General features: G+C 49.0%; 7 protein-coding genes across 7 annotated transcripts; 4 read left to right on the top strand and 3 right to left on the bottom strand.

Annotated features, from left to right (window-relative positions):
- Positions 1-271: 271 nt before the first annotated feature.
- On the top strand, positions 272-1,063 carry PtrM4_145170 (uncharacterized protein; the record flags this gene model as incomplete). The annotated part of the gene is made up of 2 exons (XM_066109799.1): positions 272-844; positions 893-1,063. 2 exons carry the CDS (start codon positions 272-274, stop codon positions 1,061-1,063), a joined length of 744 nt encoding a protein of 247 aa, XP_065959782.1.
- A 1,692-nt stretch (positions 1,064-2,755) lies between these two features.
- PtrM4_145160 (TT-ORF1 multi-domain protein) lies at positions 2,756-3,070 on the top strand (the record flags this gene model as incomplete). The annotated part of the gene is made up of 1 exon (XM_066109798.1): positions 2,756-3,070. One exon carries the CDS (start codon positions 2,756-2,758, stop codon positions 3,068-3,070), a length of 315 nt encoding a protein of 104 aa, XP_065959781.1.
- A 936-nt stretch (positions 3,071-4,006) lies between these two features.
- Positions 4,007-4,815, bottom strand: PtrM4_145150 (uncharacterized protein; the record flags this gene model as incomplete). The annotated part of the gene is made up of 2 exons (XM_066109797.1): positions 4,007-4,064; positions 4,121-4,815. The coding sequence occupies 2 exons, from the start codon at positions 4,813-4,815 to the stop codon at positions 4,007-4,009; spliced, it is 753 nt and encodes a 250-aa protein (XP_065959780.1).
- Positions 4,816-6,436: 1,621 nt separating this feature from the next.
- PtrM4_145140 (uncharacterized protein) lies at positions 6,437-11,586 on the top strand (the record flags this gene model as incomplete). The annotated part of the gene is made up of 2 exons (XM_066109796.1): positions 6,437-8,264; positions 8,330-11,586. 2 exons carry the CDS (start codon positions 6,437-6,439, stop codon positions 11,584-11,586), a joined length of 5,085 nt encoding a protein of 1,694 aa, XP_065959779.1.
- Positions 11,587-11,923: 337 nt separating this feature from the next.
- Positions 11,924-12,936, bottom strand: PtrM4_145130 (uncharacterized protein; the record flags this gene model as incomplete). Its single annotated transcript, XM_066109795.1, has 2 exons — positions 11,924-12,652; positions 12,706-12,936. 2 exons carry the CDS (start codon positions 12,934-12,936, stop codon positions 11,924-11,926), a joined length of 960 nt encoding a protein of 319 aa, XP_065959778.1.
- Positions 12,937-16,738: 3,802 nt separating this feature from the next.
- Positions 16,739-16,963, bottom strand: PtrM4_145120 (uncharacterized protein; the record flags this gene model as incomplete). Its single annotated transcript, XM_001942145.2, has 1 exon — positions 16,739-16,963. The coding sequence occupies one exon, from the start codon at positions 16,961-16,963 to the stop codon at positions 16,739-16,741; it is 225 nt and encodes a 74-aa protein (XP_001942180.2).
- Positions 16,964-17,551: 588 nt separating this feature from the next.
- Positions 17,552-19,849, top strand: PtrM4_145110 (uncharacterized protein; the record flags this gene model as incomplete). Its single annotated transcript, XM_066109794.1, has 1 exon — positions 17,552-19,849. The coding sequence occupies one exon, from the start codon at positions 17,552-17,554 to the stop codon at positions 19,847-19,849; it is 2,298 nt and encodes a 765-aa protein (XP_065959777.1).
- Positions 19,850-19,874: the final 25 nt, after the last annotated feature.

Here is a 19,874-nt window from a genome sequence, read left to right as displayed (position 1 = left end):
CCAACACGACATTGAGAACCTCTGGATTCAGTCAGTGGAAAAGGATCCAGTATATCAGGAAGCACGCGAAGCAGTAGAGAGCCAACAAAGGAGATTTCCCGCTGCTCTCTAGATCAAATGTTCGATTGCAGAATGCAAAATTAAGGACCAGATACTTTATTTCCGAAACCGGAAATGGGTACCTAACTACGAACCCCTGCGAACTTCTATTATCGAGCGGATTCATGGTTCTGTAGCAACAGGGCATCCTGGTAGAGAGATCACGTACAAGATGGTTGCAAGAGACTTCTTCTGGCCAGGGATGTCTAACGATATCCGACGATACATACGGAACTGCGACACGTGTGGACGAACGAAACCATGGAGAGATGGCTTACAAGGCCTACTGAAACCTTTGCTAGTACCAGAGCAAATCTGGAAAGAGATTTCAATCGACTTTATCGACGGGTTACTAGAAAGCGATAGTAAAAAGAGCCTAATGGCTGTTACCGATCGCCTAAGCAAGGACGTAGTATTTATACCGCTAGCTAACACTGAGACCGAAACAGTTGTTCAAGCGTTCATCACATATGTAGTCGCATATCACTGGATTCCAGATGCGATCACATCAGATCGGGGCACTCAGTTCGTTAGCGTATTCTGGCGAAGGCTTTGCGAGATTCTTAGGATTAATCGGCGGATATCTACAGCTTTTCACCCTCAAACCGACGGAGCCACGGAAAGGATGAACAGCACTTGGGAGACATACATGAAGGCCTTCGTTAATTGGGCTCAAGACAATTGGGCACCTCTGTGCCCGTTGGCGCAGATCGCGATTAAAGGAAGGGATGCAACAACGACGAAAGTATCTCCGTTTTTCCTTTAGCATGGTTACAACATCGACCCTCTACAGCTAGAGATCCCTATAGGTGCCGATCGACGGAGATACAACGCACATGAGAAATCTGACCAAGAGAAGGCTGAATCGATCGTTACCAAACTACGCGAACTCCTAGAGATGGCCCAGGCATCCATAGCACAGGCACAGCAAGAACAAGAACGACAGGCAAACGGAAATCGTTGAGAAGCACCACAGCTACGCGTTGGCGACAAAGTATGGCTACAGTTAGGAAAACAGTTTGCCACTGGCCGGAGATCAAAGAAACTCGACTGGAGAAGCGCGAAATACACGGTAATCGAAGTAATCGACACCCACACGGTCCGCCTTAATACACCTCTAGGACCTCACAATGTCTTCCACGTTGACCGGTTAAGACTGGCATTATCAGACCCCTTACCGAGCTAGTCAAGGGACGATGACCAACCACTACCGATCCAGGTAGACACTGATGGTGCAGACATGTGGGAAGTTGAAGATATCCTAGCAGAGATCTGTCGGCGGCGCGGACGTGGAATGAAATGGTGGTACGAAGTGAAGTGGAAGGGTTACTATCTGCCAACAATGGAGCCTAAGGAGAATTTGGAGAACACTGAAGCGAAGATTCGATGGGAACAGTTCACGGAACCTTATCGAGACCCTAGAACAAGACTGCTTCCCGCAGGATTCCGTCGTGGCTCAAACGAGATCCATCCAGACGCTAGAGAGAGAGAGAGGAGGGGGGTAATGTAACGGGCTAGAGCCCAGATGCTATGGTGATCCTCGGTGGAACCTTCGGAGCTTCCTCGGCACTTTAGATGCTTCGAGAAGCTACGTGAACAACAAGCCAAACGTATATAGATATCGTTGCACTGCAGATAGCTTTCTTCTTCATCGAATACAATCCTGTTACCAGGCACCGGCATACTTTGCGCAGCCCCTTACAAATCCAGGCTGTCACGCTAAGCCTCTCCTGGATTACCCTCACGACATGCAGCGGGCACCCCGAACAAGCCTCATCATCCAATGTTCACGATGGTGGTAATGCGCCAATAAACCACTTCCATCCCATCACAAAATTATTGCCGAGTTGTGTTTTAAGCCACCAGCCCTCACACCAAACAAACCGTACAGGAATAGTTTCCCCCAGAAAAGCACTCTTCCCCAGACCACATCTGTCTCAGCCCTGCCTATCTCGCCAAGCAAGTCCGCCCTTACCAAAACCACAGCCCTTCCACACTTGCAAAATACAAATAGCGAGTGTTGGAGCTGGAAAAAGCACTAACCCGAATTCCGATACAAGCCACCAAGCCACAATTTTCCTACATGGGGTTTAGCGCTCAGCCCTAGCCTTTTGACGAGGCTTTGCTGATAATCATGGGGTTGATTTGGGCGGGAGATGGTGTTGTTTTATGAGGATTTGGGCTGGCGCGGAGGTGGAGATGGGAGATGGGAGATTTTGGTGGGCTGAATGGCTTGCGTTGGGAGTGGGAGCTGTGTGTAAGCGAACAGCTGAGATGAGCATGAGCATGATGTGGAAGTTTGGACATGTAGGGCTAGAACGGGCGGTGGAAGAGTGTTTTTTGTGTGTGCTAGAGTCAGATTAGCTGGGGCAGGGGGCGTGTTGCGCTGATATTTTGGTTTGGGGGCTATAAAGGGAGTAGGGTAACGGTGTAAAAGCAGTTTTCGAAACACCAGTATTCTGTTTCAACCGTTTCTTTTTTCCCTTGTCTACCAAAGGTCAAGGAAGGAGGAAATCTTCTACAGACTCACTACATCCATCCCTTTTACCTAGCCTTGGACGTTTGCTCCTCCCTCATCCACCGTCCCATCCAATCACTCACTCCTCTACTATCCACAACCCCACAAACCAACCCCACAACAACCCCCCCAAAAAACATGACAGCAAAAATCGGCAGCCTCTCAGCCGGCCTCGTCGCACTCATCGCCGTCGCAGCCGTAGCCGCACTCATCGGCCTCGTAGTCCTTACCGCCGTCCTCCTCGACGTACCAAAGCGCAAGCAAAGAAAAAACAACACGGGTATTCTATCAGTGGAGGAAATGGAGAAGAAGAGCTTGGAAATTGATAGTGCGGAGAAGGGGGGCGTGGAGGTTGCGGTGACGATATTACCGTCGGTTAAGTCGAGTTCGGAGGGTATGAGGGTGCCGACGGAGCCGGCGAAGTGTAAATGTAAACAGCCGAAGAAGGGGTGAGGGTGTGGGGGTCTTTTTTTTTGGAATATTGGCTTAAGGAAAGCATTAAGACGTGTTGACCGTATATGAACATTGGCGTTGTGTGCGGCAAATTGTGTTATAAGCAGTTAGGCTTTTCACCTGGGCGATATCATGGCGGAACCAAGTGCAGTCTTCTTCTCAAGTCTCTCTCGCCGACATGAGCACTTCCAGATTAATTTCACCGGTATCCACACCACGGAACAAAACCGAGCATCCAACCATCGCCATTATGCAGCACGGAGTCGTAACGATTGATCCCACTAGCGGATATGATCCACCAGCTTTTTAAAGCAGCGCGTTGAAACCCTCAGCTCGACCATCACTCATCAAAACTCATGCGTCGAACCACCGTATTACAGCCTTTCCGCCTTCAACACCGCTATCCGAGACGATCCTCGCACGCAGTCGGGCGTACACGTGTGATGTTGCCAACCTTACCACTTCAAGAAAGCAGGTAGATCTGCACAAAACGTGCTAATTAGTCTGGCGTCGTCTCCAAAGGCCGTTTACAATGATACAAATAAAGGGATAAACAATAATCTTCATTGCACGAGGGACATTGTGAAAGACCCTTCTTTTGAATCGATAACTAGCTCCGCGAGGGTTCTAGAGGACGCGCGCTCCCCTGCCCCGTGGCGACATAACAGCGCCATTGTGGCATACACACTAACAACCACCCACGCATCTCAATACACATGCTGCCCCTTCTCCAATATATGAACCGTCTCCCCAACACCAAACCCCGCCCTATACCCTCCCCTCTCCCCGCCTTCCCCGTCATGCCTCAAAACCCCAAACCTCAACCTCGTCCCAAGGATCTCCTTACCCATTGGTGTGGCACCCAGCGAATGGCCCAGCGTAAGTTGATCCAAATAAACATTCCTTGTCGCCGCCATGATAGACGAAAACGAGTTATCATGACACACGCCATTCTTCCAGACCACTCTCAACCCCAGTAGCACCGACAAAAAAGCTAAGACAATAGCAATCCCATAGGCGAGCCATAGATTACAAGGTAGATACTCGTACTCGCTGTGCTGTTCCCAAAATCCCACAAACGTCGTGTTGAACTGGTCTGGCGGAAGCCAAAGCGCCTCTTTACTGAAGAGACTCAAAGTTTGGTTTCTGGACAACTCTTCGATTACGTGGGCGAGAGTTTGGTTCTCACGGCTGCCCATCCATGGCTCTTGGGGGACGGTGGATCGGAGGTCGTCGGATGCTTTTTGTAGTTGTGCTAGCAATGCGGTGGTGACGATCATCGTGTCGCTTGAAAAACTGCCGCCGCTCGCGCCGCCGCTTGTGAAGGTGCCGAAGTACCCGTTGAGGATCGCGGCGAGGGATGAGAAGAGGCGTTGTGAAACATCGGTGTTTAGGGGTTCTTTCCATTTGTAACTGACTTTCGAAATGGGATATGTTTCGCCCTGAGCTCCCTCGGCGCCAAAGAATGCTTTGAAATGCGTGTTGTATGTCGTGCAGGTTACACTTTCGTTGCCCATTTTTGTCCAGAGGATAGGGGTGCTTGTGATGGTTGCACAGAATGGGAAGGTGTTGCCTTCGATACCCACGATACAGTTTGCAACAAAAGAGGTTACGTTGTTGTATCCAGTAGCGTCGACTTCCTGTTCGTCTGTTGCAAAGGAAACATACCGGAGATCTGCTTCCCCTGTGTATTGCTGGGCGGCAAACAGTGTTTGCTTTGTAGTCTCATTGACAATCGCTGACATGTTTTGGAGGCGTGATCCAGTCACTGTCTTGCATTTTAGCGAAGGGCCATCGAACTCGTATTCATAGCTCGCGTTGTGGTGTGGGTATTATTATTATTATTATTATTCCATTAGAGTCCTTTTTCAGTCAGAGACTATGTAGGACTTTGGCCGAAGGCCGTTCTATCTTGGTTTTTCTAATTTACATGGTTTTTGTTAAGAATATGTTAGGTTCAGTCCAGGTCGGCGAGGTGAGGTTCGTGGAGTAAGCCCGAGCAGAAGGACCGACGCGGAATGATGATCTGTCATGTACGTCCTAAGATCATCATAACAACAAGTAGATAGAACAATAGCTCTTAGTGAAGTTCAATCCAATACAGGGTTACCTTTCGTACCTCTACTCGGTCGCCTATGGTAGTCATACCACCAGAGGAGACCTTGTTCTAACAGTTTTTGGCTTTTCTACAAAAGATAGCTTGTATCTGTTTGTTGCCAAGTGCTAAAGAGCAGTTTGATAAGTAGAAAGAGATGTAGCAGCGGGCTCTTGTGGCAAAGGAGAGGGTTGTGGTTTTAGTTTTATACAGTGTCTCTCTGTAGGTCTTCTGGTGGCTGTCCTAGGTACCATTTTCTTGTTCCTATTCTGGTGCTAGTGATAAAAGCTAGGGTTGCTTCTATACCTATACTAGTGTGGAGTAGTAGTGGTAGTGTGACTGGGCGATGTTTAATTGTTTGTAGGAGCGTTTTTTGATAGTCTTTGTATAGATGACAGTACAGTAGTAGGTGTTCTGGCGTTTAGATATTTTGGCAGGTGCAGCCATACATGGGCAAATCGTTTTTAAATCGTTTTGGCAAACCTTAAAACGTTAACGCGTTTAAGCAAAAATCCTTATAACGTTAAAGCGTTTAACGATATAAATGTCGGCATACACACGGTGTGTCGCCTAATAAGGCCCAATGTACCGCCTCGATCCTACTTCGGCCCAACTCGGACCCAACGCTATGTATACCTTCGTAGCCCCCACATTCGTAGAATCATCATACACCAGAATACCAATACACAAGATTACCTTAGCTACTGTTATTCACCGTACGATCGTACAAGGCCTTCCAACACTGATCAGTGATTGCACGGCAGTCACAGACAGTTAGGTTAAGAAGAGATAGATTCTTTACCCCGCGCGTTCCCTAGATTGCTGTCAGCCTGGCACCTCAGTTCACCTGGTACACTGTGAACTGTATCTCACGTGACTCTTCGTCACCTGCTTACTCATCTCGGTTGTGTATATAATCGCTCTATGTAGCTCTCTCAATACAACAACCTTCTTCCTCTCTTCTGCCCTGTCCTACATCCGACAATTGCCTATATCAGCAAGGCGGAGTTATCTATGCTAAGCTCACTGTTAGCTATATCAGGCGTCGTTCGTGGCTAGCGACCGACCGTTACAGCCGTATCAGAAGCGTTCCAAGACGCCGTCTATACACGCGCCAACCGACCGGTTGAGATTTGACCCGTGTACAACCCACGACCACCGACGCATCTCTAGCGAACGCAGCTAGCGCAACAAGCGTCAACAAGAACACAATAGCAGGAGAGAGAACATCATCGGAAAGAGCACCGGTAGCCAGGACACCGGCAGTAGGAATGGCGAGCAGTAGTAGAAGAGTGGTACCCACACTAGAGGCGCTACTAGGGACCACAAACATAAAACCAAGAGAATGGCATCACATCGATCCAGAGATTTGGGAGGACAACGTTGAAGCTCCAGACGATGAGGTAGGGATTACTACAGCAACAACGTACATTGCGCGTGCGATTGCGGACTATACAGATCGACCAACAGCAGATGAAGAACTCTTTTGGGAGTTCCGTCAGGACTTTGAAGGATGGACAGAGGCAATGTTCCTACGTGCCCAGCCAATATACACAAAGGAACTAAAGCGGATCCTCCGCTTTAAGGGAGTGTATACTGGCCGTATTAATATGGCACCTAGTGAGTCTCTAGCTAGGTTATTACGCATGGAGGAGTACCTAGAATGGCCTCAGGACGTATTCCAGTCGGCTGTGTTTGACACACGATCAGCTGCGCACATGTTGCAAGAGCGGGCACTACGGCAACAACGCAGTGAAGGATCAGTACAGTCCACAGACAGGAGATTATCAAGCCAGGCCCAGAGCCGAACCCAAACGCCTGTAAGGACAAGAGGCCGAGACGTAGACAGTCGGCAAACCCGCGATCAAGACCAGACCCACGCCCGTGTGCAAGGACGACAGGAGACCGTTGAGGAAGAACAACAGATTCAGGACCAGCTAGCAAAAACGATTGAGAAAGCCCAAAACCAACCAATCCGAAGCCAGCCTGTAGAGACAACTGAATCCGCACCGCAGCCAGCCTATCAGCGCGTCCAAAGTCAGCAACCTCCCCTCACCTACAACAACTTCGACCGATTCCGCGAGTATACACCAGCATACCCGCAACGTCCGAAGGGACTGAGCGTTCCCCCAATTGTGCCCTCTGGTGAAACAGACCCGTACAAGGCAGTTCCACCAATCGAGTTTGGCAATGAGAAACTGGATCCTAAGACGATCAATGTCTTCGTGAAAATGTGGGACCGAGACAAAAAGTATACGGGAAAGCCGTACGACCTCCTAGACGATAAATTGAAAATCTTCTACAGCATCTGTTATCACGCAGACATCGAGCCAGGGCAGTTCCATGCAGTCTTTCCACGGATTCTCGACGGCCGCGCAGAGGAGTATTACCTCCACTTCGTCGATCAGCGGATGGATACGTTCTTGACTGCCTACACAAAGCTCAAGAACCACTTCGACACAGACGTCAACCACGGCCATTACTACGCGGACTGGACGACGACATCGTTTGTCAAAGTCCGCAGGGAGAACCCCGAAAAGAACCTCCACGAGGTCCTTGACATCATGCTGGACAAGCTCCAATTGTGTCAAAGAGCACTTGGACAGCAGTACATGGGAGAATACGCGCTCCGAACGACTGTAATCACAGCATGCCGAGGCGTGAAGGAGCTCGAGATGGCACTCTACAAGCCGTCTCTAGAATGCGAGGTTCTGTTTGGAGATCTGCGATCGTCAATCGAAAACTCACTCGCCATGACCGTCTCCGTCAACTTCACTGAGGCGGATACGGATAGCCAGTACTACTTGGATCGTCGGTACAACAACAACAGCTCTGGAAGATTGCGAGGGAATTACAACCCTCGCGGTGGACGCAGCGGATTCACCCGCGGACGCGGTGGGCTTCAGCACCGCTCTGGAGTCAACACACAAATCGACAAGAAATGTTACGTCTGCGGCAAGACAGGCTGTTGGTCCACAAACCATACGCTTGAAGAAAGAAAACGCTCAAAAGCGCAGTACATCACACACTGCGCGATTACGGGAGAGCAAATGGAGTTTAGCACATTTCTCGTCGCGTACGAGGGGAAGAAGTCGACCAGTTCTTCCTAGAGGAGCAAGACGAAGATGATGAAGACCAAAGACTGGCAGTTAAGTACCTCACAGATCAGGCCTTTCTGCACCACGTGACCGGAGAAGACGTCTACAGGTGCAAGGAGCCTATTACGCCCGCAACGCAGTTCCTTATCGAGGATCGATACTCGCGAATCACGTACCAAGGCATTCTTCCTGACACTGGTGCCTCAAATGTATCGACAGCCGGAAAGGAGCAGTTCTGGGCGCTCCAAACTGAGGACCCCACCGTAACTCTAGATACGTCTACTGCTGGAAACGCATCTGTGCAATTTGGCAAAGGAAGCGTCACTACTTCGATTGGAACCGCACATGTATCGACACAGATTGGAAAGATCAAATTTGAGGTCTTGAACGCACCCACCCCGTTTCTCCTCTGTCTGAAAGACATGGACCGGCTCCACGTGTACTTCAACAATACTACGGACCAGCTGGTACAAGGAAAAGCTACCTTTCCAGTGATTCGCAAATGGGGACACCCGTGGTTCCACCTAAGCAAGGCAGAGCGCGCGCGCGTATTCCTTACGGAGACTGAGCTCCGACGCTTACACCGGAGGTTCGGGCATCCAGCCGTCGAACGGCTGATACGATTGCTCAAACGCGCAGGACACGAGGACGTGGATGAACGGCTGCTCCGAGAGATCCAAACGTTCTGCCATCACTGCCAAGCGCATGATCCAGCGCCGCGCCGATTCAAGTTTAGGCTGAAAGATGATCGGGAATTCAACTTCGAGATCCTCGTAGATGTGATGTATCTGAGTGGGAAACCAGTGCTTCACGTGATCGATTCGGCTACAACATTCAACGGCGCGCGATTTCTACCGTCTATGAGCGCGAAAGACACCTGGGAAGCACTCCGCCTGCTCTGGATTGATACATATCAAGGGCCGCCAGATATCGTCACCCACGACGCTGGCACTAACTTCGCGTCAGTCGAATTCAGATCAGAGGCGAAGATCATGGGAATCACATGTAAACAAGTGCCAACCGAGGCCCATTGGTCTATCGGCAAGGTAGAAAGATACCACGCACCGCTCAGACGCGCGTACGAGATCCTGAGGACAGAGCTTGACACTGGCACCAGCGACGCCGCAGTGTTGCAGATGGCAGTCAAGGCCGTCAACGACACCGCAGGCCCAGACGGGCTCGTACCCACGCTGCTCGTCTTCGGTGCATACCCCCGGATATCCATGGATTCACCACCATCTCCCTCGATAACCCATCGCGCAGAGGCAATCCAGAAAGCGATGAGGGCGCTGCGGAAGGCTGCAGCGGAACATGCAGTGAGCAACGCACTTGGTACCAGGAATGGGCCTACTACAGACGGGGTACTGTCACTGCCTCTTCAGAGTGAGGTGATGGTATGGCGCGAGAAGAATGGATGGCAAGGGCCGTATAGAGTCATCGATATGAAGGACCACGATGTTACTGTAGACATGATCAACGGCCCAACGACGTTCCGATCCACTGTCGTAAAACCGTACTATCGCGATCTGACTACAGCGATAGACGGCGCAGATCAAGGCACAGGTGGATCTCCGACCACAGACGAAGCGATTGCTGATGAACCGCCACTACCGGTACCACCGGCGGAAGCCAACCAAGCGGCTCAGCCGCGCAAGCGGGGCCGCCCACCTGGATCAAAGAACAAGCCCAAGGTGCAGTACCTGTCGAAGAAGGAGGAGGACGATTACGCCCTGGCCGTCAAGCTACGCAATGACGGCGTGATTAACGTCCCGGGCGCTCCATTCGAAGCATCCGATCAGAAGGAGATCGACGACCTCGTCGGCCGTGGAGTATTCAGTTTTGAGCTGTTTGATCCAACTCTACACGGCGGGTATCGTATCTTCAAATCGCGCATGGTCCGCGAAGTCAAAGGCAAGACCATGGTCCCGTACGAGAAATCACGCCTCGTTGTTCAAGGTTACAATGACGAGGGCAAACACGAGATCCTGACGCAGTCGCCAACCATCCAACGAGCCAGCCAGCGCCTGATTCTAGCCCTAGCGCCTGCATTACTCGATGAGGGCATGGTTGTGGAACTACGAGATATCACGCAAGCGTACCCACAGGCACAAACAGAGCTATTCCGCACGGTTTTAGCGCACCTCCCAAAGGAGCTTATAACAAAGTATCCCAAGGGAACAATTATTCGCGTAATCAAGCCACTCTATGGAATCGCGGAAGCAGGAGTCCACTGGTTTGCTACGTACCAAGGACACCGCTGCAAGGAGCTCGACATGGCTACATCAACGTATGACCCGTGCCTCCTGATCACGAACGGGAGACGGGAAGCGTTTGGAATAGTGGGCCTGCAGACAGACGATACTCTCGCGATTGGGACGCCTGCATTCTCTGGTGCAGAAGACGCTGCGCTCCAGAAAGCCAATTTTCGAGCTAAGCCCAAGGAGAGACTGTCCAAAGAAGTATCACTCGAGTTCAACGGATGTACTCTAACGTTGCGCGGAGACACGATTCTACTTACGCAGAAGGGACAAGGTGCCAAGATCGAAATCATTGATCCGAAGGCAGCAAACCGAGCACAGAAGTACATGGAGCAGCGCGCGCGTGGCGCGTACATTGCGTCGATATGCCAACCTGAAGCATCGTTCGATCTTTCCGCGGCTGCGCAAATACAACAACCTAAGGACACAGAATACGTGAAGCTTAACCGCCGGCTGCAGTGGCAATCTGAGAGCATACAACGAGGCCTGCGATACGTCCCTCTCGACCTCGCTACAGCAAAGCTGGTAGTGTTCACAGACGGATCCTTCGCGAACAACCAAGACCTTAGCTCACAGCTAGGGTACCTACTTATCCTTGCGAATGAGTCGAGTCGACAAGACAGCACGTTTGATATTCGTGGTAACGTAATCCATTGGAGTTCGACCAAATGCAAACGCGTTACCCGGAGCGTTCTTGCCTCAGAAACGTACGGCATGGTTAGCGGTGTCGACATCGCTATCGCTATCCTAACAACCCTCAAGATAATTACAGGACGCCTAGGTCTACCACCGATCCCACTTATTGTGTGTACGGATTCATACTCCTTGTATGAATGCCTCGTCAAACTCGGAACAACTGCTGAGAAGCGACTGATGATCGACATCATGGCGCTTCGGCAGTCATACGAGCGTCGCGAGATCACTGAGATCCGCTGGATCAACGGAGAGGACAACCCCGCGGACGCATTCACGAAAGCAACACCAAATCGCGCGTTAGAACGTTTCATCGAAAGCAACAAGCTGTCAATCCGAGTAGAGGGATCTGTGCAGCGACCTACGGAGTAGGCACATATGCCTATTTGGAATCCCTCTCATTGTGCCCTTTTTAGAAGACCCGTTTTTCCTTACATCAGTCGTTACAATAAGAAAAGATTGCCAGTGTCGGCATACACACGGTGTGTCGCCTAATAAGGCCCAATGTACCGCCTCGATCCTACTTCGGCCCAACTCGGACCCAACGCTATGTATACCTTCGTAGCCCCCACATTCGTAGAATCATCATACACCAGAATACCAATACACAAGATTACCTTAGCTACTGTTATTCACCGTACGATCGTACAAGGCCTTCCAACAATAAACGATATAAAAACGATATAAGATACATCATGCCAAGACCGGGTTATGTCCATTCTAGAATCTCCTCTACCTCATCCCTTATCATCTCTGCTTCGTCATCTTGCTCTGGTTCCATTGGTAGACCCATTCCGTTGAGAGAACACGGTTTTATGTGGCCTTCCCTAAGCCAACTGCCAATGCACTCGATCTTCTCAATGTTGTCGCAAGTGAGCCTCGACCGATCCCATGAACAGGTTCTTCTTGCACCTGAGAATGTTCTCTCTGGCTCGGACGACTCTGCAGCGATAGAAAGAATAGAGATAGCCATGTTGCTTAGCCTAGGGTAGCGCTGCCGTTGCTCCGATCGGCACCACCATTCAAGAGGGCTACAGTCGATTTGTATTACTGGACTTTCTGCGAAAATTTTAAGATCGTCGCTGTTTGATTGATCTGCCGCCGCAACTGACATCTGTTGTAGAATCTGATCGAGAACGGCACCGCGTTGCTTTAAAGGAGGAGCCATTTGTTGAGAAGCTGTAGGGCTAGCTAAAGGCAAAGCGTCCTTAAACTCATTCACCCAAAAGTTTTGAGCAGCGTTAATAGCTGGTTCGTACCATTCGGCTGGCCAGTTCTTCTTGAGATATGCTGCTCTACTTGCGGGATTTAGAAGAATAGCGGAAGCGTACACCGGAACCTGATCAGTCATGTTGTAGTACTTCTCAAGTACGAACCAGCCCATCTCGATCGATCGAACCATGCGAAGGTCCTCATTTTCATCTTTAGAGTAATGTATCTATAAAGCTGTTAACCGAAGACTTAAAGTTCGGATAACACGTTAATGCTTACCTTTTGCTGCTCATAGTGGACTAAAAGAGAGTCCATAATCAAAAGAGATTGAGAGATAGACGATTTATCTCCCTCCGCGTATAGCGTTGCTGATGCAAATGGTTGTAAAAATGTATGTGCTTTTTGTAGTATATCCCAGTCGTCAGAAGTAAGACGGATCTCGTTAAGGTGTTTCTCGTTATCGTGCATAAAGACCTTAATTGCAGCCATCTTCTTAATAGCCCGATCCATAACTGAGTACCATGAAGACCACCGAGTCTGATTGTCAATCCCTAAGCGGAGGCCTACCTTGCGATCCCACTCTGCTGCATGTATACTTGAGTTGCGCAGCCAGACACATAGTTGATGTAATTTGCGTAGTGTAGAGATGTTCTCAATACCACAAAAGTCCTCATCAACAGACCCATGGCTATCAACGCTGCGTCTTCGGCGAGACAACCTTTGTCTCTGTGAGGTTTGTGGAACAGCTTGGGCTTGGCACAGTCCGCAACAATCAATTAAGTGGGTCCTAGAAGGTTCAGATTGGATTGATTGATTACCGCTTTAAGCCTAGTAGTTACCTATAGGAGTTTAAGCCCTACCTAGATAGGTAAGTGGGTCTAGGAGAGTGACCGGATTGAATTGATTGTTGCGGAGTCTAGGGCTTGGGCTCTAGGGTTTCTCTGTCGAGAAGTAAGAACGCTTGAAAACTCTGCGAGAAGCTCTTCCCCCATAACATCCGTTACGGCGTCGAGAGCAGCGGTAAGAGCCTCCTTAGAGGATGCAAGCAGGAATGCCTGCAAGGATAAATTGATAATATGACCGATACATCGGATACGGCGCTCTTTAGCAGTAAATTTAACCTTGTTAATATTAGCACCATCGCGTAACTTAAGCAGCGAAGGCCGATTTTTATATTAAAAGCCATGCTTACGTTGTGCTTAGTTCGAAGGAGGGTTTCAAGATGCTCCAAACAGGTATCGTTAGATGTTGCGTTATCACCCGTATGCCAGCCAACTCTAGACTGTATCCCATATTCCTCGAGGGTTTGAAGAAGTAAGTGTGCTTGCTGTTCTCCAGAGTGGCTGTAACGACATTCTGGCAGTCCTAAAAGAGCCTTCTGAAGCTTATATTCGTGATCGACCCACTGTGCGCATACAGCAAGGAGAGATGAACGGAACGGTGATGTCCAGAGATCTGTTGATATGTGGATAGGACTCACAGCCGTCGATAAGCTGCCTTTAATTACATGGCCTTTATAAAGCTGATAATTCGAGGCGATAAGACGTACGGCTGTACGTCGACTTGTGATAAGCTGGTCTTCAATAAATGGATTGCAAGCAAGCGCTAGATCCCTCATTTCAGACCATTCGATTGATGAAAAGGCTATTCGACGTCGAGTCAGAAGACCGACAAGCGCATCGCGATACCCTTGTTCATTGAAGGCGTTGCGGATAATTGTCTGATCAGAGACAGTCCTAAACACTGAAGTGATAGCTGGTTGCGACGACGAAGAAGAAGTTTGCGAGGGCTGAGAAGACTCTGACGTTGTATGATATGCTAGAACATGGTGGATAGAGTTTACTCGGTGACTGCTAAACCATGAGCGACAGCGTTTGCACACATACTGCTTTTTCAAACGCTGGCGCTTTGCATTGCTGGTGTTACAGACAGTTTCGGTTCGTATAACAGCGTCAAAGTGTGGCGGCGTTGCGGGTCTTCGCGACGGTGGCGTTGATATCGCACTTGCTGACAAGGTATTCGATGACATAACGATAATAGATGCTATAGATAATGGATTTGTTGAGATTTCAGGTTAGTGGGGAGTGGTTGCAGAGTTTTTGAGATGCAAAGGTGGGGTGCTTGGCGCCAAGCCTCTTATAGCGTTTTTAAATCGTTCACGCGTTTAAGGATTTTCTTAAACGCGTGAACAGTTTAAGCTGTTAAAGCGTTTTAAAACGTTTTAAGCTAAAACGTTTTACGCAAACGCGTTAAGCTGCCCATGTATGTTGTGCTCCGTAGTCTGACACGCTAGTTACACATGCGAAGTATAGTTGTCTAATAGCGTGTGTTGATAGGCCGAGTTCAATGTTCGCTAGTCTTCCTAGCCTGTAGAAAGCTTGTCTGGCTTGGCTTACACGTATAGACACATGTGATTTGAATGATAGTCGGTTGTCTAGATAGATACTTGTGGTGTGGGTAGACTCGGCTCATAGGTAGTATTTGCATTCCCGTAGCCGTCACCAACGTCAGTCGGCATAGCAAAGGCGAATTGCCATCACCGAACATAGTACTGTAGGCTGAACTGTTACTAAGATTGAGAGTCGGTACCGCTGCTGACATGTAGTTAATAATCGAAGCCTGACAGACGGTAAGAGTAGAGGGTACGATAAGAGCAGCAATGGGGAGGCACCTATAGAATTAAATTAGCTAATCTTCTTGTGATGCACGCAGGAGATGCTATACCATGCAACCAGAGCCATCAGAGTCGGAATCGGGGCCTTTGTCTAAAGTGAAGGACTTGAAAACGCAAGAAGGTCATGCGTAGCTGCGAAGAGGGCATCGATGGTACAAATTGAATGGGATTTGTGACGCAAATTGATCCACATGTGTTGCTTATACGCAACTACAATCGACCCTACCAGTAAGGTCTTTGCGACAAAAGCAAAAGCCGTTCCATATCTAATGATCCACACCTGGGAGATGTATTTTGAGGCTCCGTCTCCGCCTAGCCCTCGAACATGGGTTTGGTCGAAGCGCTTGTAGAAGAGATGATGACCGACAGCCACTAGCAACCCGAACACAAAGAGGCCAATCATCGAGATCGGTGTATAGAGAGAGATTTTCCATCTTACAGGCTTTCTTCGGATGCACTCGTCATTCGCGGTTTTATGTTCGCTAGTAAATGGTAAACTTTCCACTGTGGTTGACGATTTTGACGATCCAGGAAGCGACTTGCGGTAGTCGTGGCCGGATCTCTCTAAAATGTGTTGATCTTCATGGCTTGTGTAATTTGGAGGTTGCGCATCGAGTGAGAAATCGGTGAACCAGAACTGGTCAGAGTGCCTGAAGATGCCAGCATACGATACATCGCCTTGCGAAGCCATCGCATCAGACCAAAACGATAACACGAAAGGCGCTGGTGGGAAGAGGAAAGCTGAGGTATTCTGACCCTATAGTCTGCCATTGTTTAGTGTTACAAGGGAGTTCTAAATCAACTAGACTCCGCAACAATCAATTCAATCCGGTCACTCTCCTAGACCCACTTACCTATCTAGGTAGGGCTTAAACTCCTATAGGTAACTACTAGGCTTAAAGCGGTAATCAATCAATCCAATCTGAACCTTCTAGGACCCACTTAATTGATTGTTGCGGACTGTGAAATCAACGATCGTTCTACGTCAGCCTCAAGCGATACTAGGCATGGCCATGCTCAAAACGCCGAGTGCCAAGCTACTCAACTGCCTAAGTAGGTATACATCTTCGATTTCGGGCCAAGCTTCTGCTGACGCGGCTGAATTTTCGTTGGAGGTTGGGGGCTAAAACATGGAAAGATAAGAGGAGTGTACGTGTGAGGCGTAGTTTTGTAATTATGTGGGCAGCGGGCGATAAAGTGGTGACACCATGCCCTGCGGCGCATTCCTTCCCTTTCAACATCTTCAACCTGTTGCAACGCGTCCACGAGAGCGAAACCCCATCCATTTACGCAGAGATATCGTAACATCTAGCATGATCGCAAGTCTCCATGATCATTCCTAAGTATCATACATAGTGTCTACTAGATCAATAGATCTCTCCTGCAGTCATTGTCACATTGCTAAACTTAAGATTCAACAATCTAAAACACGGATCTTGTTCATATGTCCGCCTTATTTTCCGAACAAATGAGTGTAACACTTATCGCAACCTATCATAACATTGCTTACTGCAGGCAGACGTGGGACTTATCGGCTCTACGCGCGCGCATAAGTATACACGTCTCCCAAAACGAGAGTTCTCTTATAACACCCCACACTAAAATATTAGAAAAGAAAGAGTTGGGTTCATGCATGTCTCATGTAATTTCCGCCTCTCCCGCTTCTCCCGCCTTCTCGGTCTCTGCAGCTAGATGTGCAGCCCTTGCAGCCCTAGCCTTGCCCCCGAACTCCTCGCCATGAGCTTTCATGAACTCATCTCTATCTTCTTCAGTCGTAAGGCTTTGATATTTCCTTCCATGATCAGAGTCTCTGGGGTACATGTACCATGTGCGTCCGTCGATCCTTCTGCTGAAACAGAGCATTGGTGTTACATAAGTGGGACGGGGTTTCTCTGATGGCCGTTCTGAAGATGAAGGCTGTGGGTGTGTATTTGAGGTCTCTTCTCTGGATCCGCGTTGGTTTTCTAGCGTGTGCACATTTTGGGGGCCGGCTTACTCTTCGTGATTAGGTTGGTATGAGGTCTGTACTAAGGATGCGGGTTGCTGTTCTGGCATGGATACGGTTTGCGCGTCTGCTTGCGCTTCGCGATTAGGTTGGTTTGAGGTCTCTCCCGAGGATGTGGGTTGTTGACTTTGTGTAGATAAGACTTGGGGGTCAGCTTGCGCTTCGTGGTTTGGTTGGGTTGAGGCAGTGATCGGAATGGTCTGGTCTGACTTGGTCTTGGTCTGGTCTAGACCGCCAAGACTTGGTCTGGTCTGGCGATTTTTTGAGACCGTGGTCGGACCGGTCTAGATGATCGGACCGGTCCGGCTATAAATAGGTCCACGTGACTAGATCTTAGACTAATCTAGCCAGAAAATTTAGCACAATATGAGTCATTAAGATCAAGGTAAGTCTTCTACTTACATAGAACAATCAAGTCCTTAACAACCTACTTATATACTATTGTTATGGAGCCTTCAACACCAACCTCACCGTCCCCATCGAATATTATAAGACTAGATTTAACGTCTCTTACTCCATCTCCTATCCCCACGTCATCACCCACCCCTATACTATCACCCACTCCTATTCAATATCACGAATCTCCAGATGAGTTCGTGCAGGGCGGTATCACGTACGTGAAACGTGCAATAATTGCAAGGAAGGATTTCCGTCAAGGTACATCACACATCTGGAAGTACGGACTCCAATACATTCGAGATAGCGATAAGAAAGAGGTGTATTACTGCCATGAGTGCAGGGTTGGGAAGAGCAAGCAAGAGTTGTTTGTCATCAATGGCACTTCTAGGATCCGGAATCACCTGGAACAGAAGCACCAGATTGATCCCCAGAGTAGCATCAAGCGAAAGGGTTCTGTACGGAAGTCTATAATCGACCAGCAAAAGGATGGGGCTGCTTCCAGCATCTTTTTCTGGAAGGAGTCAGTAGAGAAGTTTAAAGAGCTTCTAATTCGTTGGATTGTGTACTGCCATATCGCCTTCTTTCAATTAGAGAACCAGTACTTTCGTGAACTACTCCTCTTTTTAAATCCGGCACTACTCAACCACCTCCCGAAGGCTGCGAAGACTATCCGAAGCTGGGTAATGAATGCATTCATATCGAAGAAGCAACAGCTTAGGGAGGACCTACACCATTCACGGAGTAGGATCTCTATCTCCTTTGATCTCTGGACTTCACCAAACCCTTACGCTATCCTAGGCGTCGTCGCTATGTGGATTGATACTACCGGCATGCGACGTGTTACCGCTTTAGGTATGCGACGTATATACGGCGAACATACTGGAGAGAATCTTGGATCGGTGGTCCTTGAATTGCTGGAAGAATACGACATTAGCGGAGATCAGATTGGATACTTTATGCTGGATAATGCCTCGGCAAATGATACCGCTGTTGAGTTTATACTCAAGGATCTCTGCCCATGGATGAAGTCAAAACAACGTCGTCATCGCCGGCTGCGTTGCTTGGGCCATGTCATCAACCTCTGTTGCCAGGCGTTCCTTATGGGGCGAAACTGTGAGAAGTATCTTGCGAAGCTGGAGAAGCATCATCAACGTGGCGACTATACGAAGGTGGAAGAGCTCTGGAAGAAGTTCGGATGTTTGGGTCGTCTTCACAACCTGGTGCGATACATCAGGCTTACTCCACAACGGCGTGAGGAGTTTGCTACAATTATTATCGGCGGAGATCTTTCGCAATTCGACGGGCTTGAGCTTATCCAGAACAACTCGACCCGCTGGAACTCATGGTTTTATTCGATTACACGTGCATTAAATGTTCGAGAACGTTTAGAGCTCTTCTCGGCTCGTCATGTACCTGGAAAGGGCTCCGTAGGGATCGCGAACTTTAAGCTTGATGGACAGCACTGGTTTGAGCTTGAAAAGATTGAACTCGCTCTCAAAGACTTCTATGCTGCAACTTTGCTTTCTGAAGGTAAGAAGACGTCACTTGCGGACTGGTTTTCAACTTTGGACTGCCTTCTCCGGGAGATAAGCGAGACGAAGGATCACTACCACGACATCCACACTGAGGACGATAACAACTTTACATGGAAGTACCTTCAAGGCTGCGCTGATGCTGCTTGGTTAAAGTGCGTTGAGTACTATAACAATCAGCAGCTGAATTGGCAAAATCGATTCCCTGAAGATACTGACCTTCCACCGGCATATTATGCGGCTCAAATCCTTGATCCATATCGCAAGTGGGGATGGTTCAGGCAAGAGTGGGTTCTTCATGGCGACGAAGAGAAGAAGAGGTGGTTTGAAAACGCACAATTAGCGGTGAAGCATCTCTGGGAGACAGAGTATAAGGGAAGGTACCCTGTCGAGATGCTGCCACCACCAGCCAGGAAGGAGAGAGATCCTGACCCAGCATTTGATCGCCAGCGGGAACATAAGCGCATTCGAATAGACGCTCCAGTTTCTACAACTGATTTGTATGAACAATACATCTCTACTGACCGGCTTCATAACGAAGAGGCAGGTTGCAATGAGGCTATTGCGTACTGGCTATCTCGCTACGACTCCCAACGAGATCTCGCTCGCTTCGCTCTAGACATGTTTGCGATCTCGCCTATGTCGGATGAATGCGAACGTCTTTTTAGTAGCGCGAAGCTTACTATCGTCGATCGCCGTGGTAGGCTGAAGGCAGATATTATAGAAGCGTGCGAGTGTCTCCGGGCCTGGTATGGAAAGCCCCAAGCTGAGGGGAACAGCGATATCGAGGATAGTGAGAACGAAGACGACTAGATTGACAGTCAGTAGTAAAACACAT

Source organism: Pyrenophora tritici-repentis, chromosome 9 (genome assembly GCF_003171515.1).
Source record: "Pyrenophora tritici-repentis strain M4 chromosome 9, whole genome shotgun sequence".
Classification (NCBI taxonomy): Eukaryota; Fungi; Ascomycota; class Dothideomycetes; order Pleosporales; family Pleosporaceae; genus Pyrenophora; species Pyrenophora tritici-repentis.
Note: the sequence above shows the minus strand (reverse complement) of the source record. Positions and strands in the feature narration are given on the sequence as shown.